Source organism: Coturnix japonica, chromosome 27 (assembly GCF_001577835.2).
Source record: "Coturnix japonica isolate 7356 chromosome 27, Coturnix japonica 2.1, whole genome shotgun sequence".
Classification (NCBI taxonomy): domain Eukaryota; kingdom Metazoa; phylum Chordata; class Aves; order Galliformes; family Phasianidae; genus Coturnix; species Coturnix japonica.
The window spans coordinates 3,058,001-3,083,242 of NC_029542.1; the positions used below are offsets into that span (position 1 = coordinate 3,058,001).

The following is a 25,242-nucleotide window of genomic DNA, read 5'->3' on the forward strand; positions in this document are numbered from 1 at the left end:
CTGAATGGTGACAAACAACGTGACATTTACAACAGGATTACAGAGGCAGAAAAGTAGCGTACTGCTCAGCTCATGATTTCTCAGGAGACCCTGCTTGCCTCCCTGAGACCTTATTTGAAGGTGAACACAGCTTTATTTACTCTCATTTGGTGTATGTGTTGAGTGAGTCCTATGTAAGTTTAGCTTTCCCTTGAGGGAAGACAAGGTTAAAGTCTAATTCATACCAACGACAGACCCAGGGGAGGCTGCTTGCTAGAAGGGAGAAAAGGTTCCCCTACTTGTTAAATGGCACATCTACAGTTCAGAAACGTTTCCACCTTCCAGAGCTGCTTAGAGAGCAGTGTGCAGGCTTCTAAGTTCTGCAAGAGCCAATATAAATCAGAGACTGAAAATAATTCAGTGACTTACAGGACAATGCCTTTCTGTACAGTGCATGGCAGGGGTCTTTTGGCCATTCCTCCCGTGTTGGTTTTTTGCTTGCTTTTAGAATGAAAATGACTGCACTGAACGTTCTCCCACCACCATTATGTAGCAGGGAGGTGCTGGGGGAGAGGGACTGGGACAACATGCAACTTTATGCTCAGTTTTCTATCTGAGTCCTCATAAAGTCAAACTATTTACCAACAAAACATTTTCCTGGTTCAATCAATCATCACCGGTGTCTTCCACCTGGAGAAGCTTTTATTCACCTCCACCCAAGTTGCACTGAATACATCTTTGACATAATTGCACTTGCAGCCAGCACACGCCTCTCCTCCAGCTTTGCTTTTGCTCACAGTAAAAAAAAGGTGCCGTTTTAAAACATTCAAAGTACTGAAGCGTTAACTTTACAACACTCATCCAGCTCACACTCGGCCAAGTTTGGCAAAGGAATTTCAGTCAGTAACTAAGTGTACACCTCTGGAAAGCTCCACCCAGAAACAGTGGCTTCCTGAGCTAGAATTGCCCCTTATCCTAGCGTTTCAGTCTGAGCAATGAAGGTTGCTGTGGGGAGGGAGGTGGCAGGAGGAAAATGAAATCTTACACTGACTGGAGAGATGGAAAGCAAAAAGTACTTCAGTAAAGGAAACAAAACAGCTCTCTGTTCAGAGCAGCTGGAATAAAACATTTCTAGAATACTAAATTCAAATCAAAACCTTAAAAGAGTTACACAAACAAGACTTAGTTATTTTTTTAGTGCTCCCCTATCTCTGAACCAATGGTTTTCTCACCTTCCCTTCCCCAAAACACCACGATGAACAGACCTGCACTCCAATGTACGGATTCTTGCCTTTTCATCCTCCCCTTTTGTGCCTGAAATCTCAGTGGATGAAGTCACCCATGGCTTGTGTAAAGCTTTCAGAACGGAGCCCAGATTCCACCACTGCTCTTTATCTTTGGTCTGTCTAGAACAGCGTCTAGAAGAAAGACATTGGGTAGATGGGCTCTACAGGGCAGACAGGCTCCATCTCTCCCAGTCTGCACAAAAAGGTTTCATCCAGGCACACAGTGCCTGGGCCATGTCATACCCCAGACTCATCAAAGCACTCCCACAGCTACAGCTCCATATTCAGCATGGCCCCAGGGAAGGGCTCACTGTCTAGGAACAGAAAAGCTGTAAAGAGGAGTCGCAGTCTACATCTCATTCTTTAATCAAATGGAGACAAAAATAATAATAATAATAATTATAACCAGTGTAGATGTTGTTCAAAAAATAACCTGATGCCACATGCTCCGGATTTCTAGTAGAGTAAGTACCTTGTAAGAGTAGCCTGTCACAAGCTTGGCTTTGTCTAGCATGAAGTCTTCTCGTTCAGCGTTATCCACCAGAGCAGTAAAAGGAGACAGAAGATATCCCACAGTTTTCTCCACTCTGGCATTGGTTTGGTTGTTGAGTCTGTCAGGGGTACTCTAGTGTGAAGACAGAACATCCCCACGGCTTGGCCTCTCTGTTGGTAACGCAGCTCTAAGCTTTGGAGCAGCCCTGAGTATCTGTCTCTGTCTCAGAGGAGCTGCTCTCAGAGTCTATTTCTGTATTCTCCTGCTGATGTTTCTCTTGCACCTTCTGCCGAATTCCTTGCAAACGGATTAATAGGGACTGATAGTCAAAGTGGCCACGTTTTTCTCCAAAAGGATCCTGGAAGGAAACCAGAGATGAACTCATTAATATAGACCTCTTACCAGAAGGATAAAGGTTTAAAGACAGCTGTATAATAACTGTTACATTCTGCTTTAAGATCAATGGGACCAGGTCAATGGCCTCACAAATCTCAAAACTGATACCAATTGCTTTTCCCTTACAAGGCCACCAGAGTCATCAGGCACAACTCATCCTTTGTGAAACCACATTATCATTTTAAATCAAGGTGCCCAGCTGTTTTAATACTTACTGCTTTTATCCCTATTCCACGTTAAAGGCAATTGCCAGGGCTATATAAAGGAGTGGTGATGTTTCACTTGTCCTGTGTGGCTCCAGAGTTAACAAGAAAGCACATCTGCCAAGCCCTAAACCAATACTGTATCTAGAGTGACTATGTTTTAAATACAGAGCAGTGGAGATAACAGTGGCATCTCTAGCAAATTGTGTTCAGACTTCCTGCCTTACTATTGACACATGAGCAGAAAACAGACTGTGGTAGTCACTAACTCTGGAGACTGAGCAGAGCAATCCCAAGCCATTGTGTTCTTCAGAATTAACTTAGCTCTGGCTCCTTGTAGAAGAAACAAGAGTTGATCACACCTGACAATCCTCTGATCTCACCAAATACAGCCTTCAGGGCAGTGCTCTCATTTTCATTTCTCACGTGCAGGAATTTCTTGCTTCAAACATGAACTCTCCTACTTCAGGAGTGCTTTCATTTTATGAATTACACAGTGATGGCACTGATAGGAAAGAAGGGCTCAGATCAGAGACACCAGATCATTAAATCAAACACCTCCAGCTCTTCTTAACAGTGAAATTTCTCAATGAGTCAGACAAGAGGTGCTTGATGAGTGAGGAAGCCGTGTTCAGATGCAAATAGCTTGCCAGTCTATTCTGTAAAGTCTATTTTCCTACAGAAATGAGCTCCTCTATTCAACCTGTCTGGCTGTATTTGCCATATTGTTGCTGTTCCTCTATTCCATCCTCCTCCAGATACTTTTGCCTCCATCAGCCACTTTCATCTGACAGAACAACTCAGTGTCAGAGAAAAGTTTATATCTGTACAAGCAAAGAAATCGAAGAAAAATAAATCTTACCAGCATCTCAACAAGCAAATGATGCAATAGAGCTCAGTTGCTACCAGGTCCAGCACTGAGAGAAATCTAACAGCTCTGAAAACACTGTGTGCATACTCTGAACTCAGGAACATCAGTGTTTTATCCACAGGAGTTTCGTGGTTAACTCAGAGTTGAAACAGAGTTGATAGAAAAGGTGCAGATCTGCCCCATGTTGCACATCACACAGTGCAACTGTTTGTCACACTGAGTGTTATTTGGAATCAAAGCTCTGAATCAACAAGAAAATCATCTGCCACTCACCTGCATCGTCTGTCCTTGGAGATAAAGTCTCTCTTTGCACACCCCTTCATAGAAGTCGTAGTATTCCATGAAGGATTTCTCCATTACACCCCTGAATATAATCAGAGAGCAAAGAGTCAACAGAGAATGACAGTATTACAATGGTGGCATCATCCAGGGTCACAGCATCTCACTGAACCACAGCCATGTAATCAGCACAGCTCAAGCCAGACAACTAACTGGGTACAGCCAGGCAGGACACAGAACAAAACTAACTGCAGCACTGCTGCAGCTGAACAGATCCTGCACGTGTTTCTACAACAGCTGTGTTTTTCTCTCTCTCTGAGATGTTGGTTTTTTTCCCCTCTGAGAGAAGGCACATTTATCCTCGAACACAAATCAGAGGATGCAGCCTCTGTGCACAATAACAGTAATTGGTCAATGCACAGCTCCTAGGCACGACATAGATACAGTCGTCCATTTGAGAAGAAACAAAACCACTTTGCACTGGAGCAGGATGATTTAAAGACTTGCTCTTCTCTGGAGCACATCTCAGGATCTCAGGAAAGGCAACCTGAGAATCTTAACCTGTTTCCCCACACCCATTTTCTCATGCTCCCTCCCTGCCCCCTTTCCATACCGTAGTGGCTCAGGACAGGGACACTTTCCTTCCAGCATGTCACACACTGCTACTCGGATGGTCTCATGCCGAATACACTCGTTATAGTTCTTGCTGTCCCCAGGGTGCCTCTCCTGGAAATAGAATTTGGGCCAGTGAGTCCATGTTACTGGAAAGGCTCTTCGTCTCTCACACTCTGGAGACTGATGAATTTCACTGGTGTGTGAACCCACTACAGCTATGCCTGTTTAGTGTATGCTAAGCTAATTTATACTGGAGGGGAAAAAGAAAAGCTGGCACCATTTTCTCCATCTACAGAGCCTTGGACTCGCACAGCTGGGGAGACGAGTCAGCTGATAGTTGGCACAGAAAACTGCCTCTCTTTGGGATGCCAGAACCATGAAAACCTGAGCAGTTTGGTTTCTGCATGACGTGTGTATTGAGGAAGCTGTATCAAGAGTCATGTAGCAGAGAAATGTCTCTTCTTCTTCTATTACTTCACACACATGAGAGCTAAGCAGCCTGCAGTTCAGAGCTTCACAAGTCCCCCCTTCAAGCTCTGATCAGAGGCAAAGCAAGCTTTAAAAAAAGCCAAGTGACACAGCCTTGCTTTGTCCCCATTTCTAGAATGTATTTTGTTACCAGGTCAAGGTGTGGAGTGAAGGGAGAAATTGCTGCAGAACCAAAGATGAAACATCTCCAACTCTCACCTGCTCAAAGCCGGGTTCATTGTGATACGGGTTCTCAGTCATCAGAGACTGGATGGAGATGAGGACTGAGGAGATACTCTGTGCTGGGCTCCATGCAGGCCCGGTCCAAGTGCTGAAGCATCAAGATAGAAAAGCATCAATTAACGACACAGGATCAGCCCAGAGACCACCATCCCTCCAACTACTGAAGATCAGAAAGCTCAGAAAACACATCTAAACCATTCAGAAATGTGACAGGAGAAGTAACAGCTGCTTCAGAAAGACAAAGCACTGCACACTGAGAAAGTCTCAAGGCAGTTTATTCTCTCAGCCAAATGAGAACATTAATCTGAGCCATGCAAGAGGCTGGGGAGCTTCACAGCTAACACACAGAGGGAAAAGCTGAGGAAGAGTGCCATCTTCAAACACCTCTCAGGGCACTTCAGAGCTATGGATATCATCTTGCACAGCATCCTGAAGCAACACATGCTGCCAGCTCTATAGTAAGTCAAGAACTGCAGCTCTTTATGAAGTTAAATCTAACTTTGCAGACTCAAACAAGACCATTACTTGGGCAGTTAGCGATGCAGACACTCAGCACAAGGTCTGCCACCAAAAGAACTCATGGATACACTGCTGTAGGAATAAGATGCCCATTTAATATATGGAATGTAGCATAAACCCCTGCACAGAACAACAGGTCAGGAAAAGCTGCTCTGCTACTTGCCATTTATATCCTAGCTCCAGATAGAGAGCTGCTTCCCTGGGAGCTGAACAAGGATGTACTGACCTGCATATGCTCTTCCTAAATTCATTCACAGCTTCCCGTTGCTGGTAAGGCTGAGGCTCTTTGTTCACTCTTCAATAATTTAGCTTCCATGCCAAAGCTACACTACATGAGCAACGAGGCAGCTTGCATGGAAGCTGCTGGGCACTCAGCCCCCTGAGCTACAGACAAGCCCTGCACACCTCAGTGCATCCCAGGCACTGGCATCCAGCTCACTGGATCAGAAAGACTCGCACACTTTATCTCTCTCCCAGCTCCAGACCAGCAGATGAGTATCAGTGACTTGAATGAACTTTAGCATAAGGGGCACACACACAATGCTGCTGAAAGCATCCAGTCTCATAACCACAGCTGTGCTCAGATATGATGAAACCCCTACAGCAATTCAAGCCATCGCTGCCCCTTCCCCACTTGGCTGCCTCTATGTGCACCAGTCCAGAGCCTCAGTAAAAACCCTTCCTTACTTACAACTGAAACCATCACATCTGGGGTGGGGAATATCACACTATGGCCAGAGTTCCTCTGGTAGAGTCTAGAAGCCACTGAATCAATCAGGACTCGGTTTAAAAACCCAAATAGGTGAGTAACAAGCACTTGCAGCAGTGGAGCCTGTTGGAACAGGCAGCATGGGAGCAGAGATTGTAAATCATTACACTTACTGCTCAGCCCCACATACTACATGTAGGTGGAGGCCCAGAGCACTCAAATGGCTTTCAAGGAAGTTCTTAGAGGCTTTTAATCTTATTTATTTTTAAACCCACACAGAGAAAGAGGAAATTAAAACCACAAAAACCTGCATTCAGAAAGCATGTAGGATCAGCTTGCAAAGAGCAAGAGCAGAAGAAAGGCAGCGCTCAAGCCAGGGCTTTGCAAGGGGAAGCAGAAAAGTGGCAGCATCCACTGAACTTCATGCTTCCCCCGCTCCGCTCTCAGATGCTTTTAGAGACAAGTCAGACTCTTAGCTCAGAAGAGGAATTTGTGCTGCTTTACGACTCTGATCCAGTGCATAACTTCACAGAAGCATAAAGGTGCATCCAAGCATGTTTGGGGCAAGATCAGGGCACAGCGTGTTGAGAAAGATGTGCGAGGCACAGTGCAGCCTGTGGCTACCTCCTGATTTCCCACCAAAACAGCCAAAGTCTCCTCTTACCCTAGAATACTCAGGCAGACTTTCCCATTGCGGTAGAAGTTGGGGTTAAACCTCACTGTGTTATTTCCCGTTGTCATCAGTTTGACCCTTGGCGGGTGGATGGGATAATCTGGAGGACAGCGAAACAGGAACAAGAAGAAACCCCCTTCATAAGGCGTGTCAAATGGGCCTGTGATCAATGCATGAATCTGGAAAACAAAAGCCCATCTTGCGCACCACTTCAAAATTGTGCAGCACCATCAAATCCTCAACAAAGCCAACCGAAGGCAAGAAACCTCCACCCAGGCATGGACACAGCACCTTCCCCAAGCACACGCCACGTGCAGGCCATACACAACCCCCCTCCCCTTCCTTCCCTCCTTTAGCCAGAGCCACTGCTGCACACTTCTCTCCCCTCTGCCACACTCAATGTGCAGAGCAGGTTTCCAACACGAGGTTTGGCCACGGTCCACAGCAGCTGCCTCCCATACATCTCGACACAGCCCAAAGCAGACTGAATCACAGTTCAGCTGGTAAGCTCTGCTTTAAAAAGCTTTCAAATATGGGGAGGGGGGGAAAAAAAAGTCTAATTTTAGCATGGAAAAAAGGCAGATTTTTCCACCAAAACCAGAACATTCCTCAATTTTATGGTCTCGTGCTGATTTGGTTTTATTGAAACCAATCATTTAATTACTTCTGCCAGGATCTAAAATTAAGACCCCATGCTCCCCTCGCTAATTACCTTCTAAAAAATCTCAGTTGCATACCAGGAAATCTGCTCCCATTGGGCTATTAGGGAAGCTTCCTCCTTTTCCATCCTCCTGAAGCGATCCAAGCAATCTCCTTTAATGATCCTCTCACCCACCTAGGATGTTAGTTAAAAACCCCAAGGCTGCTGTTCTACAAACCCGCATTCCTGCTGAAGGGCATTTTGGCACTTTCAACCTCCAAACCGAGGGAGGTCAGAGCTCCAGCAAAATGCCCAAGGTCTGAGTTGTCTGCACACAGACACTCCCTTTGTGCTGTCTCCAAAAATCCAAGAGCCCTAAGCCAGGCAGGTGCTCACACTGAGGGAACCAAGGGAGTGCCAAGTCTGTCAAGGGGGGTGAGAGAAGTGTGCAGCAGAGGAGAAACCAAAGCAACCCCATCCACACACACATACACACATAGAGCTTTCTCAGTATCCAACACAGCCAGATGAGGTGACACTGGCTGGAGAAAGGCAGCATCAGCCAAGGAATGCACTGGATCAAGATCACTGTTTGAGCAACATCAGCCTCTAAGATCACTGCAATCTCTCAGGTGTAATTGGCAATTCCCTATCCTGGAAAATCCCTAGAGCCAAGCAGCCAGGAGGGGAAGAACTGGAGCAGGAGAGACAAGAGACACACCTGGCCCCAGGGAACAGATGTGCTGGAGATGATGTGATGGGAGTAGCTATGCAGGTCAGATCTGCATGAGCTCATGGAATTGTTTGAGTTGGAAGGGACCTGTAAAGGCCAGCTGGTCCAACTCTCCTGCAATGAACAGGGACACCTACAGCTCAATCAGGTGCTCACAGCCTGGTCCAACCTGACCTCAGGTACTTCCAGGGACAGGGGCATCCATAACCTCTCTGGGAGAGAGGCTGTTACCTGTTAGAGCCAGGTAGGCAGCTCCACAGCAGGACAGGATCTGGGCCCAGGGTTTAATCCCACTATCAGGTCACAACAGTTAAACACCTCTGCCTTCTGCAGGTGACTTACATATAATTTCCAGTGACTGAGATATGTTCCTCATTTCCAGCCCCTCACAAAGCCCCCCCATGGCCAAGAGATTTCCACAGAGATCTCTCTGAGCTAATCTAGTGATTCTTTTTCAAGCATCTGTAGGGGAAAGAACAAGCTGGATTGGCACTCTGCTAGTCCATAGGGACACAAAATAGGGCTGTCTTTATCAGTGGAAACTCCTCAGGTTCCTGTGATGGTATCTCTCCACAAAGCCATTTTTAACTTGACAGCCTCCTCCTATTTAAATACAGCCCAGATCGTCACCAAGAAACCCAGAGCTGCGCTGTGCTCTTACAAGACTCACCCTGACTTCTCTCAAAACAAGAAGGGATTACACCATTTGGGAGAACCCTCAGAGCAGCCATCAATAGCAACATATAGAAGAGTAGGATCATGAACTCATTCCAAAGTGTCTCTTACCTTGGTCATGTCATGGGGATCAGGCACAACAAACATTCCCGGGGGTGGTTCCTTGTAAATAGACATAATATCCCTGGAATAAAGGAAACAGGAATTAGTCAAGATCTCCCTTGGTGTTGATCAGCCCTTGAGGCGTGGAATGTTCCAGTGGACAAATCTGTGTAGAGATGCAAAGGGACAGAATTAAGATGGGAATCTGCAACTCAAAGTGGTGGATGTTGGGGTTTTTTGGAGTCTGTTTCTCGGCTGAGCTCTCTTAACTTATCCTAAACAGTAGCTGAAGAGCACAAGCAGCATTCAATGAATAGTGAGGCATCAGACCTCAGCACCTTGGCAACACGCTGCCTTGCATTTTACACCATAACCTAACAATTAACAATAAATTTCTCCTAAGGTCAGCATGAAAAAGCTCTCATTGGTGAATATTGTTGCCTAATAGAAAACTTTACCTCCCTGTTTTCTCTCCATACACATGGACTATTTACAAAGTCCCTCCTATAGACCCATTCACTTTTTTCCCCCATCATTACAGTACCTGGACCGTGTCTGAAAACATTACTGCTCTGTCAAGTTTGATTTTAGTCTGACAGTGGGTTCAACTGCTATTAGGAGACATGGACACACACACAGCTTAAATCACAACAGTTTTATTTCCTGGACTAAATGAACTGAAAAAGAAGGAGATTACCAAACAGCACCCATCAACTTTTATTGCCAAAAAGCTCCCTATCATAATCAGAGCTTCACAGTACTCTGGGACAAGCTACCACTAGACCTGTTCAAGAAGCAACCAGAGTTAAGAGAGGTTTCAGGGCAATAACAAAGTTTGAGAACAACAGGAGAGTTTTGCCTTCCTACTTCACATGATGAAGTTATTGCTTTCGGTGCTTGGATGGAAAACTGCCAGAATATCTGGTGCCATCTTTGGAAGACGTTAGACTAGCTCTAGAACAAGCAACAGAACAAGGATGAGCAAGAGCCTGGCAGGCAGCAATTCTGTTCTGAAGGAAGAGGAAGAACTTGCTGACACAGTGCCAATATCTCTAACAATAAAAGACAGTATTGCTCATGGTATCAAAGGCTATTGACACACCAGGTTTAACCAGATGATCCTTCAAAAGTCAGAGCAGCCAAATGGGTGGGCACCAACCAGGAAAGGATTGTTACCGGCAGGTTTAGGATAACATCTTGCAAAGCTCAACTGCTGATGGGGACAGAGGAGCTCATTCTGCTCCCATTTAACAGCACCTTCAAGGAGCACGCTGCAATCCTGAGGGCAGGATGAGGGCAATGTGTCACAGTGTGGTTGCCAAAGGCCACAGCAAGAGCAGGAGGAGGATGAGGATATCCCAGAGGGGCTGTGGCCTTCATCCAAACCCCTCAGCACAGAGCCCTGGGGCTGCACCTAAAAGAGCCCTTGGGCATGGTAATGAATTATAGAATCATTATGGTTGGAAAAGACCACTTAGATCCACAAGTCCAAGTCCAGCCCACCCCCAAACCACATCCCTCAGTGTCACATCTTCATGGTTCTTGAATCCCTCCGGGGATGGTGACTCCACCATCTCCCTGTGCATCCTTTGCCAGCGCCTCATTAGGAGACAATTCCACTTTAGGAGGAATTTCTCCTAATACCCAACCCGAACCTCTTCAAGCACAACATAAGGAAACCACCCCTCGTCTTACAGCTTCTACCTGGCACAGAGGGCAACCCCCACATCCCCACTATGTCCTTTAAGGCCACTGTAAAGCAATAAAGTCTCCCTCAAGCCTCCTCTTCCACCAGGGGAACCCATAGACCAGTCCACAACCCCGAACCCAACCGAACCCCCGCAGACCAGTTCCCATCGCCCTTGAGGAAGGCAGGAGGCCCCACACAACAACCGGGTTTCCCATAGATCTCTATGGACCGGGAGAAGCCGGGTAGGCGGCCCCGAGGCAGGTCGGCCCTCTCACCGTTTGATCCGCAGCAGACAGGCCGAGCTGGGCCTCTCGCTGTCCCAGTCCCCGCTGACCGTAGGGTCCCAAAAGGCGGAATGAGTGAGGAGTGCGGCCCCCGCAGCCGCCGCCGCAGCCGCAGCGATGGGAGCTCCGCCGCTAACCGGGGCCACGGTGGCGGCCGGCGGTGAAGAGCCGAACCCTGCGGCAGCCCATAGTTCGGCTGGGATGAAGACGCCGGGGTTTCCCGTTCCGCTTCCCGAACCGGTCGAGGTGCCCCCGCTACCGCTGCCCGTCGTTGCCAGCACCGAGGCCGGAGCCGCATCTTCGGCGGCCGGACTCTCCGCCATTCCGCGGCCGGCCTCGGAGAACGCCGCTTACTTCCGGGACTCCGAACCAACGAGTCGCTCGGCTAGAGCGGCCACCGCCTCGCACCTCCTTCCCAGAGCGTCACCCCCAACTCCCCCCCCCGCTCTGCCCTCCCACTACCAACCCCCCCCAACTGCCATAGAGTCACATTGCGGTACCAGAGCGGCTCTTCCGCTGTGACCGCCCCCTGGTTCTGCACCGCCGCGCTACAGCGCCCCCTGCTGTGATGGCGGACTGCAGAGACAGTAGCATAGCTCATGGAAATTGGAGATTTTAGAAGCTTTATATTGAATTATCTGCTACTGAGATGCTGAGAGATGATGCTCAGCCATCAGTGAAGCCATTTGACTCCCTGCCATCCTCAGGGATACACCAAATAATTTGCTTGAATCCATTTCACACCCGGCATCAAGAAGAAACGCGATGCAACCCAGATTACCCTGTTAACCCAGGTCAGGTTATGCAGCAATGTGATGTGAATACAGCTCAAACACCACGTTAACATCAAGACCGAATGTTCCCAGAGACCTTCAGTGATAGATTTGCCTCCACGCTTCAGTGGGAGCACTGGGAGCTCCCCCCATGGTCAGTCTGCCTCCCTCTGACTCACTGCTGTGATGCACTATAGCCTCTCACTAAAGGAAATGTAAAAGAACAAGTTAACTTGTGTATCATGCTGTCTGTCAGCAGGGGGTTTTGCATGGTTAACAGCTCAACCTCAGCTGGAATAGAAACCCAGGCATAGAACAGGGTCCTCTCTGAGCCATTACGTACTTGTTCCCACTCAGCACCCTCTGAATGTACAAACCTTCCTCTTGTTCAGCTCATGGGCTTTTCCTGACCATCCTGTTCTCCTAATAATGGATTTATTTGCTTGTTGTTTTGGGGCAGAAATCAAAACCCTTCTCCAATTCACATTGACATTACAAAGGAACAGAGAAGTTACTGATATCCGTGTCCCCAGGAAGGTCACAACCACACATCAGCAGCTTTAGCATACACAGACACTGCATTAATTCAATTACCTAAAGCTGATAACCGGACAAGCTTCCCACATGGTTACCTTCCTTAAAGGCACAGCTGTCTTACACTGGGTCCAAGATTCAGCTTAGACCTTAGAACTCCTCCTTGCTCAGTGTGCTCCAAGCTCTGAAATAGCTGAGGCATGCAACTGTTGAGAAAGAAATAACACAGTCTGTGCTCCTGTGCTTAAACCAATGCTTTGAAGAGGCCTATGAACAGCGTGACCTTGAAACCATTTTTCCTTTGTTCATCTCAGATGGGAACGTATATCCTTGTGTACTTGCACAATGTGTCATTTCACAACCCAAACACCTTTAATACACTCTATGCACACTCACCTGTACCCATCTTATTTCAATACCATAACATTCAGCAATATTATATGGAGAAAACAATGCTCTGTCAGCTCAAATATAAGAATTTGCTTTATTATTAGAGCAATGCTTGCTGGGACTGTCAGATAGATCTGACACAGTGTTTGAGCTGCACAAGGACACCCCCTTTTATTAGGCTGACTTCATTTTTCTCTCTTGTTACCACCATTGCACATTCCCACTCTGTTTTATCAGTAGATGTTCCTATATCTAGAGTAATACCCTCTTCAACAAATACGTCAATATACCCCAATGGCTTTCCCAATCATGGACTAGAACAATAAGGAAAAAAAAAAAATAAAGAAATAATAAAGCCACCACTTTATTTAGAGAAATCTTTTCTTTAATTGTCAGTCACTCTGATGGAAGCAGACTCAAACCGCTGAGGACAAAGTGATGGAAGCTGCAGCCAGGCCAAAAGTTGTCACATGGCAAAGAGGATAAGGAATGCCACCATCAGACAGAAGAGACCCATAGCCTCAGACAGGGCGAAGCCCAGGATGGCGTAGGAGAAAAGCTGCTGCTTGAGAGATGGATTCCTGCATGTATACAGGGAAATAAAATAAAATAATAAAGTGAAGAGAGGGGAGAAAAAAGGACTCACAGCAAGAGGGAAAAACAAAACACAACTAAACAAACCAGACCCCATGTCACATCACAGAAAGGCAGGATTATGCCATACAGTCAACAGGTTTTGGAGGATGAACCAGATTTATGGCACTTGGAATGAAAGAGCCAATTTTTCCCCCTGGGTTTAGTGATTGCCAGGCACTACATAAAACCCCAAAGGCTCATTTCACCTGCCCTGGTGGTACCAAGCAATAATTGCCACTGATGACTAGTGCTTCATTCCTTCTAGGAGGAGGCAGAGCTCCACAGAACTTCTGCATCATCCAATAGTAGGTATAGGGTGGATTCAAACAGTTCAGGCTCTTTCTTATTTGTTTCAATAGAATGATGGAATCTAACATTCCTTCCATTCCAGAGAGGAATGCTTCAGTTAAAGTATGTGATTCTACATGCTACCTGCCTAGGGTAGAACATAAGCTCCAAAAAAAGCTCTGCACTTCTACCAAGTTTAGTGCTAGAGAGGAATAAATTCAAGCCAGCCTGGCACCTTACTTACCTGGCATAGCCAATGATCAAGCTGCCAAACACCGTCCCAATACCTGCTCCTGAACCAGCCACCCCAACTGTGGCAGCACCAGCACCGATGAACTTAGCAGCAGTGTCGATATCCCGGGAAACTGCACTAGTTTGGAACCCACGGTGGGTCAGCTGTGGGTAGGACACACCAGCAGGCTGTGGGATACACAAAAAACAGGTTAATGGCACTTAGTTGTCAATGTGAAAGTCATCTTAATAAAACATGTTGTCACTTTACAATCTACTAAAGACAGAGCAGAAAAAGAATGCTTGGCTACTACTGGTCTGGGCTAGAAGCCATATCCATTACCAGCAATTCTGATGATGTAAATATCTTACTACTCCACCTCTGGAAGAGTCATCAAGACAACAAGCATAGAAATACAGGAGCCAATTTAATTTACCACATCAAAGAACCTTACCTGTACAGCCTGAGCCTCAGGCCTGCTGAACACAGACACTGAAACGGGCCTGACCAGAGCCCTGGAGCAGCACCGGAACTGAAACAAAACAGACCATTAATTCCTACAGTTAGATGCAGCCTCAGCAATTCTCAGAAAAGAATAACATTAGATGCTTCAAGACTGAAAAAATCATATATAAATACAGAGCATTCCTAGTTTAATAGGTTGGATGCAGCCCACAAGGAAGGCTGTCACAGACCACAGGATCAGAGCTGCTACTTTACAGCTCAGCCATTATCACAACCCAAGAGATTTCATTCCTAGCTCACAGCTTTGTGACCAAATGATGACACCAATGTGATAACTGCTTATCTTAACTGCTCACAGCTTAACAAGGGACAGTGGGCATCACTCTGCAGTCATCAGAGGTCACCTTGTTCCCCCCCACCCCTTATTACCTATGTGTAAAACAGCCTCGTAGGACACTCTATCATCCAGGGCTGCCCATGTTCTGATCCCAGCCCCACTGTGAAAGCCCCCATAGCCACCCAGCCCCATTAAGCACCACTTCACCCCTCTGCAGACTGAGTTCTTACCAGAGCCGGGGAGCTGAGGAGAGCCAAAGAAGCCGTCTGCATCTTGCTTTACCTGTTACTAATAACAAGAAGCAGCAATTAAAAACCCTAATACTGCTACAATCCGCCTCAAGGCCTACCCTTAAAGAGCAGCATTAATCCCTTTAAACAACCCCAAAACCACCTCAGAACAACCGAGTCCCGGTCGGATCAGGGGACAGCAGTGTCCCCATTGAAAGGTAAGACCCGGCCCAGGCCTAGGCCTAGACCCAAGCCCAGGCCTAGGCCTAGGCCGCAAACGGAGCCCACCTGCCCGGTGTCCTCTCGGTGCTGCGACGGTGACGGCTTAGACGACAGAGCGCTCCTCCGGCCCGCTCACCTTGCCGTGTCCCCCCAGCGTCCTCCGCGCTGATTGGCTACCGTCGGTACTCTGGGACAACATCCGCTCTTCTCATTGGTTACAATCCATCAAGCTCCTCCTACTAACATCCGGGATAGCAGCGCCGGGAGGGGCGGGAGAAGTACGTCAAGATGTGAGTTTCTATTGGTTAGTTATTTTCGCTACGCGTTTTGTGATTGGCTGGCGGGCTGGAGGTCTCTTTGGAGGACCATAAGGCGCGAAGGGCCTCTCTAACCATAGAGGTTACTACAGAGGTGGTGGCTGTGGCAGCAATATGGCGCCTGCTCGGTTGTCCTCTCACGGTTCTTTCCGCTTCAATGGAGGCTATTACAGCCGCTTTATCGGCTTCTCCCGCTTCCCATTCCCTCCTAAAAGAACTCGCTTCAAACATTAAAACGTGGTTTTGTGGGTATCTTGAAGCGCGGCCTACCCGGCTTTGCACAACGGAGGCTGCGGCCTAGCGCTATCAACATCGGTACCGATCGATCCCTATAGGCCTCAAAGCGAACTACAGCTCCCAGCAGGCGGGGCTGGCTGTGGGGAGGTTCCCTGGGCGGGGTTAGAGGAGACTGAGGAGGAGAGTCCGGCTTTTCCTGCTGCTCCGCTTCCTCCTCTCAACCCGGAGCTCTCCGGCCGTTCCTCTCGGTGAGTGAACCCGTGTAGGGTTATGGGGGTCTTGGGGACGTCCTGAAGTCCCCCATTGCCCCCATATTTTCCATGGCAGTGTCGAATGTCCGGTGGGGACGAGGCTCGCTTGATGTTGAGATACTTTCACATTCGATTCCTGGCTGTGAGTGAAGGTTCTGGGCCGGTGGAGCTGGGAGCGGCACCTCGTTTCATCCCATGGCTTCTGTGGGGATGCTGGGTCCAGAGGAGGGCCACAAAGGGCTGGAGCACCTCCCCTATGAGGACAGTCTGAAGGAGTTGGGCTTGTTCAGCCTAGAGAAGAGAAGGTTGTGGGGTGACCTCACTGCAGCCTTTCAATACCTGAAGGGAACTTACCCGTCCCTTAAACTCTTGGAAAGGGCCGACAATAGCAGGACACGGGGAAATGGTTTTAAGTTAAAAGAGGGAAGATTTAGGTTGGATGTTAGGGGGAAGTTCTTCCCTAGGAGAGTGGTTAGGCCATGGAACAGGCTGCCCAGGGAGGTTGTGGATGCCCCGTCCTTGGAGGTGTTCAAGGCCAGGTTGGACAGGGCCATGGGCAACCTGATCTATGGGGTCTCTAAGGGGCTCTATGGGGTCTCTAAGGAGATCTATGGGGTCTCTGTGGGGATCTATGGGGTCTCCTGGGCAACCTGATCTAGTAAATGTGTATGTTTGGTGGCCCTGCTAGGCAGGGGGGTTGGAACTACATGATCCTTGAGGTCCCTTCCAACCCGGGTCATTCTGTGATTCTGTGATGCTAATATGGGCTGCAATCAGGGCATCCCTCGTGGCATAGGACTGGACACATCAGGTGTCTGCTTGCAGCTGGAAATCAGTCTCACTTAAGAAGGGAGATTGGGTTGGACCATCTCATCACAGCAGCAGGGACTCCAGTGTTCCCATGTGCCTTGCTGATAAATACCGCTCCATGTGTAAAGGACTTTGGATCTTACAGCTCTATCACTCACAAACATATCCTTCCTGAACACGATTATATTGGCAGCAAGCGAAGGTGAGATAATCACATTCTGCTTTCTCCTCTTGCAGACTTTCACAATGGATGAGACTTCAGATGAACCTCCCACTTCTGCTGTCATTTTAGACAGCGGCTGCTTCTCCCAAGTCATCTTTAACAACGTGGAGAAATGTTATGCTCCTGGAGGGGATGTAACCTGTCACTATACTCTCACTCACAACATTGTTCCTCGTGGGAAGGACTGGGTGGGCATCTTCCGGGTAAGCAAATACTATGCAACCAAGTATGATGATACAGCTATAAAAAGAAATTATTTGGCATTTATTTGATATTTCAGCCTTAAGAAAGGTGTTAAGGCTTTGGTAGAACAGGGTAAAGAATTTATTTTCAGCAATAACCTTGTGTCATGCAACATTTTTCTTGTGCCCAGGGACAGAATGCCAGAAATGTTGTTACTTGAACAGCTTCAAGGCCAATCAAACAGACTATAATTCATAGAATCTGTGAAGGACAATTAAAGACCATACTGGCACCATCTCTTTTAACACGTCCCCTAGTGCTCCCTCACCTACCTAACACATTCCATAGAATCAGGCATAAACTGGTGAGGATCTTTGATGGATGCATAGCCTACAACTCTAAGAAGCCGTTACATCAATACTAAAGTCCTCCCTATAGCTGATCTATGTAGAAACACAAACTATTTGCCATAGGATAAATATGAAGTATGTAATCCCTTACAAGAATTTTGCTATTGCAGGTGGGATGGAAAACCACCCGAGAATATTACACGTTCATGTGGGCTCCTCAGCCCAGTGATGTCCATGGCAATACTGCTGTGCAGCAACAGATCCAGTTCAAAGGTGAGCTGGGAGGTTGGGTCACTCACAGTATATATGTGCAGGTGTACACACAAGCATGCACACATAAACTCCCACACTACTGCCGCTAATAACTATTATATTTAGAATTACAGGATAACTTAGTAATGTGCTTTGGTAAACTTCAAATCCCATCAGCCTAACATATAAAAAAGTATTTCAGATCTACTGGGTTCTGCAGTCCTGTCAGAATGATTTTGTTTGTATTGCAATCACAAAGAACTAGTAATGGTGGAGGATCAATATTAAAGTAAGATGTCTGTTTTCTTAGCTTCTGACTTTCTGTGCTATATAGTTAAAAGACTCAAATGATTAGAAGCTGCATATGACAGTGTTGTTGTGTTTGTCTGAAGCTTACTACCTGCCCAAAGATGATGAATACTACCAGTTCTGCTACATTGACCAGGATGGTATGATCCGTGGAGCCAGTGTGCCATTCCAGTTCAGAGCAGAGACTGAGGATGATATTCTGGTGGTTACCACACAGGTATGTATCCTCTCTTCCTCTGCTTCTTCCTGCCTTTGCTTTTATTTGCCTTCCATTAGATGGGAGTAAGAGTGTGCACATGGACACTGGGGTGTTGTGAAGCCAACCACATTTACTTTACAGTATCCTCCATAGAGATGTTTGGAGCATAGGGTTTTTTTATGCTTCCATTACAACTAAACAACTTTGCTTGCAAGGGAGAAGTGGAAGAGATTGAACAGCAAAACAAAAATTTGCTTAAAGAAAACGAGGAGCTGCAAGCCAACTGTGCAAGTCTCCAGAAACAAAACACAGATCTGCAGGAGGACCTCAAGAAGACACAGGTACAACAAAAGTTCATATATGAAGTCAGAAACTTTAATTCTGAAAGATAAGGTAAAAAGACTGAGTCAGGTCATGCTCTGCTGTATGCTTCTGGGAGAAAATTAGAATGCTTTCTTCCCATATTATCTGTTAACAAGGAGTACAACATCTCTACTACTATAATGATAACAATGATGAACAAGAGGCATCATTAGACATGGGGTTCAGGAACACATGGGAAGGAGAGTTCTCAAAAAGGTTTAGTAGGACTTCCTGATATTGCAAGCCCAGCCCTGCTCTAAACATTCCTGTTTCTCTTTCAGTTTTGCTGAGGGCTTAATGTAAAAAAAAAAAAACAGAGTCTGAAAAATACAAAGGAGAGATTTTCCTCCTTCAGGTGGGCTGTAAGCATTGTGTTTTGCAGTTCCAGTGCAGAGAAGGACTATTGCCTGAGTCCCATTTTTCTTCCTACTGACTTCATTTTGATTTTCAGGAGCTACAAAATGTTTTGGAGTTTCTTAGGAGCAGCACGGAAAAAATGGAGCTGGAGCTGAATTCCCTGAAAGAGGAAAATAAACACCTGAAGGAGCTGAATGAGTGCAGAGAGGCAGAACTGCACCAGTAAGTGTATCTACAGGATCAATTAAAACTAGATTCCATGTAAGCAAACGTCTTGCTGTTGTGGATTAAATTTCTGTTTGTGAAAGTGTTGTGTTTTGTCTTCCTTTGAATAGATTCAAAGAGCAAATTCAGAATGTAACATCTGAAAAGGAACATCTGGAAACCAGACTGAAAACGGCCCTGGATCATGTTGATCAGCTGCAGGTACAAAACACATAGATTCCCTTCTTTACTTTTAAGGACTGTCTCAGATTGGTCAGCCACAGGTTCTGGATATTTGCTGCATGCAGCAAAAGGAGCCTGTGCTTCTCTGTCATAACTGTTTGTATTCACTTACTGCCTACTCTTCTTTCTCCCTAGTCTCAGCTTCTGAGTTATGAGAAGGAAATTGAAGACCTGGTTCGTTCGGACCAAGACAAGACTAAGCAATGTGAAAGTTTAAAGGAAGAGAATAACCAGTTATGCATGACTATAACTCAAAAGGTAAAACCTTTTAATTCTGATTCTCTGTAGCAAGAAATTGCAGTCTCTGTCTTCATCTTTTTTGATGAAGCAGGTAGGTGGGAAAAGATGCAATATGGTCAGAATGCCCTGAAACACGCTTTACAATATAAAGTTTCTACTCTATAGTTTGATGCTCTGCCTCACATCCTTACCTGACACCTTCTTTCTTTGATGTTCCCTTTGCAACTCTACCTGTGAAAATCTGGGAATTCTGATCAGGAAGAGCAAAAGAAAGAACTTCAACATTGCCTGGAGCACTTGAAGGGAACAGAGGCCGACCTGACACTTCGTCTGCAGAACGAACAGGTGCTCAGCATTTCTAGGGGCACAGCTGGGAGTGGGACACTGAGAATGACTGCAGAATCCCTACAGACTGTAGTGTATCTAATGTACTGATTTAATACAAGATTTAACATAATATTAGTTCTTAAGGATGTACTAGCTATCCACAGTCAATGCAGATGTCAGAGTACCAGAAAATGTGTCAGACTTGAAGGGTTCTTACCTGCCAGGGTGGAATTGTTGTCATTTTAACCTCTCACTTTGATGTGTTGTGTGTCCCCTCTGGAGGTCACATCATCCTCTCATGCTGTAATGAAAATACAGAGCTTAAGTGATTGGTGACGCTGTTATCCTAGGTCAGAAACTGCAGAATGGTAAAACTCTTGTTTCAAGAGAGGGTTTATTGGTAAGAAATGTGGCTAGAAGCTGCCTGTATATGTGAACAGTGCTTGGAGTTGTCATCTTTTTGTTTGCCAGTGTCCCATAATTTAGCTAATAACCCTCTTCCTTTGTAGAAACAAAACAATGACTTAATGAAAGAGCTTGAGGAGCAGAGGTGTTTGTTTCAGACTTTGCAAGCAAAAAAGAAAAAATCTGATGAGGAAAATCAGGTGAGAACTTGCCACACGTCCCTCACCTTTCTCACATATTGAATATAACATAAATCTGTCCATCTAGTGTTCAATTCCACTGACCATTCCACCAGATTGCTACTAGTGCCTGTACAACTGCAAGATTCTCGTCTGTCTTTTAAAATGTGTTACTCTGTTGCAGTCATCCTGTCTGCCTTCCTGAGCAAGCCACATAACAGATCTTGCACTTCCTTTCTTTACTTTCTGTCAAGCTGGACTAAGACTGAGCTATCTAAAAACTTAAGAGCAATTTTTATTCTGTTTTAAGAGGATCTATGTTAGTTCAGTGTGCAACTTATCACTGAAATGGTCTCCTGAGTTTCTGGAAATTAATTTTACTCTTCTGTCCCTTTGCAGAAACTAAGGAAAGAGAATGATTCCCTCCTGAGGTGTCTCTCTCAGCCTAGAGATGTTTCACCCTCCTCTGTTGTTTCACAAGCCCAAGCTTTTGCTCCAGCTCCTGAAAACTTTGTATTTGGAAATCCATATCATGGTGAGAATACGTGGCGTTGTGTCTGATACCACAAATACATGGCAGTAAGGGTCTCAGCAAACTGTCCTCCCTTTCAAATCGGCTGCTGTAGGAAATACATTCTTAGCAGCACATCTATAGCTTTGCATGTGTGCAGATGACTTTGCAGCTGCAAAATGCTGCCAGATGTTAAGAGCTGATTTAAGTCATCAGCAGTCTGTAATTTTCTACAGAAAGAGACAACCGTTATCCAGCTCACTTGTCAGTGGGACAGCAAATTCTGTGTCTTATGTCCAGTTTCTGTAGTCCTGCATGTAGAGGTTTAGATCCAGAGCCACATCCTTATGTTTCAAGAATTATTAGTTATCTACACATTACACTGTTAATCATTTAGGTGGCTGAATGAACCTTTTTTTTTCCCCAGATGCAGGAGCAAACTGGAAGGCAAGAGCCAGAGGAATAGTAAGTAAAGGAGATATGAATGGACATGAGTGGTATACAGACAGAAATTAGCAGTTCAATATGAGAAGCACCAATTCAGTTCTATATCTGGTTGTCCACTTATTTAGTCCTGGTAATATAGTGGACAACACTTAACCTGTTGAATTAGTAACACGTGTTGGGGAAGGGGAGTTCTGTTCACCTTAATCTTTAAAGAACAACTTTTGGCAGCATCAAATGTCAAAATGAGCAGAATGCAGCAGCTAAATGCCTTATTCTGTATTGCACACATGGACATGTGCCATTTAGGAGTTTTAAGTGTTATTTAGAGAAGCTTGGAGACATTTGAAAGCTTCAGTGTATTGAAAGTCAGAAAGGCTTATCCAAAGCTGATAATGTCTGACTAGCAAACTTTTTTCTTCTTTTTAAATACAAATACATATTTAAAATTGTCTTTATTTACTTTTCCTTTGTACTTCAGGATTCTATCAGGAAATGCCCCATATGCAATGACGTTTTTCCTGATGATATTGAAGCAAGAGACTACGAGGCCCATGTGCAGAGCCATCTTCTGGAGTGCCCAGTCTGCAATGAAGCCTTTGAAAAGTCCAATCAGCAGGTGTTTGATGACCATATGTTGTGTCATAGCCTGGAACGATTCTGAATCTGTTCTGTAGATTGGGTGGCAGAGGCTGCAGCTTAGAATAGACCAAAGTTATTCTTCTATAGAGACTTGATCTATGCCAGTAAGAAATTGTCATCCCTTTAAGTCCTCTGTCTTGGATCAATTGACTGTGCTTGCTAAATGAGTTACAAATCCTGTAATTAATAACTATTAATCCAGGTAGGGCCAAATAATAGATGTAGTACAGTGGTTTTCTGTACTTGGCTGACACAGCTCTATTATAATGGTTTTAACATTCAGTAGAGCACTGTGATTGCTAACCAAAGAGCAGAAGCATTGCATAGTCTTTTAGGACCACACCTTCAGTCTGGTTCAGCTTCTGGAATACAGCATTAAATACTAATAAATACAAAAGTCTAAATAAGAATAGATTTTCCTTTCTTCTTTTGCCTTTAGTCATAAAAAAGTGAAATATATATTTATAAAGGAACTACTTATTTGCAGATCTGAAGGTCTAGGGTTCTTACAGCAGAGTAGGCAGTATAGTTTAGTGTGGAACGAGGTGCATAGGAAAGCATGTAGCTGAGTTGTCATAGCAGTGCTGAGGATAAATGGCCTCTCAGTCTTGAAACTGGGTATCCTCATTTAAAGTAAGCGATGAAAACCTTCATGATTTAAAATGAAGAGCCTGTTCTCAAACCAAAACATTGTGATTGAAAACTGTTAAGTGCCTTGGGACATTACAGTGCTCTGTGGATGGATTATCCAGTTACTACTTTTATTTCTGCTTTGGGATTTTCAAGTTATGATTAACAGTTCTTTTGTCTATGCACATACAAATGGGTGAAGTTTTATTGTCCAGCTGTATTAGATGTTGCCTGCTGAATATCTGAAGCAAGAGAAAATCATAAGAAGTTTACACAGAGATTTGAGACTGTTAAAGAGTAACAAAGACTTTAAAATATTTTGATTATACACATTTATTTTTTTTTTAATCTGGGTTTAAATGGAGTGTTTCTGCCTTTAAGATGTACTATACTGGTAAGCATTATTTAAAAGATCTGTAACAGAAAATAAGAGCAGACAAAATAAAAGCTGCACTGAGAAAGTGAAAAAGATGTCAACTTCTTTAAATAAATTGGAGGAATTGTTGGTGTCTTAATGGAGCTATTTGCAAGCCTTCAATTACTTTCTGAAGCTTTTCTCTAACAAAGTACTTAAGCACATTTCTGAATAACTTTTAGTATACAACATAATATCTCAAGGGTTAGCAGGAATATTGCTGTCTAATGGCATATATTTAACTGGCTGACCTTCACTGGCTTCTCTCAGCATGGGAATATATCAAGAAAGCCAAAGGACAGGATGTTATTTGTTACTATAATGCATATCAATGTGCCTGGCATATCTTTACCCCAATTTTGGCAGTCAAATATTCTGTCATCCTGAGGCTAATTTTTAACTTAGTACCTGTTTTCTTAGGAAATATCCCATTGCTTTTCAAGAATGCTCCCACCCCAAAGCTTTTCCACGCAGCCTCATTTGAAATTACATTTTTCATTCTTTTCTTGTTTTACACCTCGACAGAAGCAGATCAAACGCAGTTATTAAAACTCCACTAGTTCACTCAATTAACACTTAACAGACCTGCTCATTTTCTACACTGTTGTTCATGCTTTCTTTAGCAGCTCAAATCCTAAAGCCTAAACCCTGTCGTTTGTGGTTAGTTATGTTACATTACTAGCTATATCCCTGAGCTACCAGTGTTGATATTGCTTCCATCCCTTGTAATCTGGTGCCTACCATTTTCTGCTTGCCAGCTCCTACCATCTCCACAAAGCCTCACAGCCTGTTTTGAGCCCTAGGACACAGACAGCAAGCAGGTGGCCGGCAGAGGGGGTCAGACTGCAGTAAATCTCATGAGGATGCTGCATTTGAAAGCATTTTAAGGTATGCCATTTGTTTTCTGTAATAATGATCCAGATTCCAGACTTCCAAGACACATAAATACTTCTGCCTGATGCATCCTGAGCAGCCGGGGACCAATTTACCTCCAAGTACAAGCTATGCTGTATTTTCTAAGCAAATTTTCATTTTACATGTAATTTACAGCTGTATTTATGTTACTGATGAATTTAACATTTGGAATTGCAGTATGTTTCAACCGTATCTCAATTGTATGGTTTAAAACAGAAATAGCTGAAATGGTTGTTAATTAGATCTAATTATACTTTGGATGAGATCCCATTTACATTGATATGTATTGCATAAGGACCTTGAAATAAATTGTCAAAAGTGGCAGTGGATGTTTGGCACGTTCTGTGTTCCAATCACATGGAATCCGACTGAATGGGCATTTATTATATATAAATATTTAAAGGGGTATAAAAATGTTGCAGGCCAAATGTCTGCGGTTATAAAATACAAACCAGATGACAACTCCCAACTGCAAAGGCATGCTGTCCATGGCACAGGGCACCAGATTACTGACAGTTCTTTCCATCAGAAAGTCCATCATTTTGCCTGCAAAAAGTGGGGTTTTTTTAGTGCAGAAAAATAAGACAGGCCATGAGGTAGACAGTTACAGTATCCAGATTCTCAAAGTCTTTCAGTTTTGAAAGTTAGGGTCTCTGAAAGGCTGATGGGTGGTTCTGCTCCTTTCATAAAAGAATCCCATTCTCAGCCCCCTTTACTCACTTTAGCAACCTCCTTCCTCCACTCTTTCTTCTCCTGGTTTCTCTTCACCTATCTATGCCTCCTTCTTTCTTACTGAACAAGGTGCCACCTCCAGTGTTGTCTTTCTCCTCTGAAATCACAGTGCTGATGTTTTAGAGTTAGAGGCTGAGGCATAGAGTGGGCTCCATCTGGCAGCGCTGGCAGAATGCAGGCTGGGAGTACTGCTGCTGCTTCTCTTCACCTTAATGAGGCTCCTGCAGAGAGCAGGGGAAGCAGAAAGAAAATTAAAAGGTTCCTAACAAAAGGAATGTAAATAGACAAGGCGCAGGTGAACAATAGAGGAGAAGGAAAGCAGTGTCCAAGCCAGCAACTGAGTGGTTTTGCTTGATAATCAACTTGTCAGATTGATTTTAAGACACAGCAGAAGAGATCGATAATCCTTTACAGCAGTATAATGCACATCCTAGGAGTTAAAGTGTTTTGAACATCAAAGTCCTTATTTCAGGGATCAGGTCTGTACTTTCTTAATAAGTGACAGTGCTTCTGTATCTGGCATGTCAATTATGGGAAGA

At 45.0% G+C, this 25,242-nt stretch overlaps 3 protein-coding genes across 5 annotated transcripts; 1 reads left to right on the forward strand and 2 right to left on the reverse strand.

The window, feature by feature from the left end:
* Positions 1-1,607: 1,607 nt before the first annotated feature.
* On the reverse strand, positions 1,608-11,223 carry UBE2Z (ubiquitin conjugating enzyme E2 Z). Its single transcript, XM_015885592.2, has 7 exons — positions 10,850-11,223; positions 8,894-8,966; positions 6,726-6,913; positions 4,810-4,921; positions 4,121-4,233; positions 3,502-3,592; positions 1,608-2,116 (listed from the first exon to the last, which is right to left on the reverse strand). Exons 1-7 carry the CDS (start codon positions 11,179-11,181, stop codon positions 1,946-1,948), a joined length of 1,080 nt encoding a protein of 359 aa, XP_015741078.1. The 5' UTR covers positions 11,182-11,223; the 3' UTR covers positions 1,608-1,945.
* Positions 11,224-12,897: 1,674 nt separating this feature from the next.
* Positions 12,898-15,166, reverse strand: ATP5MC1 (ATP synthase membrane subunit c locus 1). 3 transcript variants are annotated; one of them, XM_015885624.2, is made up of 5 exons: positions 15,032-15,166; positions 14,744-14,801; positions 14,166-14,243; positions 13,724-13,899; positions 12,898-13,136 (listed from the first exon to the last, which is right to left on the reverse strand). In XM_015885624.2, the coding sequence occupies exons 2-5, from the start codon at positions 14,783-14,785 to the stop codon at positions 13,022-13,024; spliced, it is 411 nt and encodes a 136-aa protein (XP_015741110.1). In that variant the 5' UTR covers positions 14,786-14,801; positions 15,032-15,166; the 3' UTR covers positions 12,898-13,021. The 3 variants fall into 3 exon arrangements, with proteins under 3 accessions (XP_015741110.1, XP_015741112.1, XP_015741111.1); XM_015885626.2 differs by having other exon boundaries at positions 14,744-14,795; positions 15,032-15,152; XM_015885625.2 differs by having other exon boundaries at positions 15,102-15,148.
* Positions 15,167-15,633: 467 nt separating this feature from the next.
* CALCOCO2 (calcium binding and coiled-coil domain 2) lies at positions 15,634-24,295 on the forward strand. Its single transcript, XM_015885582.1, has 13 exons — positions 15,634-15,767; positions 16,818-17,006; positions 17,507-17,609; positions 17,981-18,114; positions 18,312-18,437; positions 18,911-19,038; positions 19,152-19,242; positions 19,399-19,521; positions 19,762-19,848; positions 20,340-20,435; positions 20,814-20,949; positions 21,353-21,390; positions 21,851-24,295. Exons 2-13 carry the CDS (start codon positions 16,827-16,829, stop codon positions 22,031-22,033), a joined length of 1,425 nt encoding a protein of 474 aa, XP_015741068.1. The 5' UTR covers positions 15,634-15,767; positions 16,818-16,826; the 3' UTR covers positions 22,034-24,295.
* Positions 24,296-25,242: the final 947 nt, after the last annotated feature.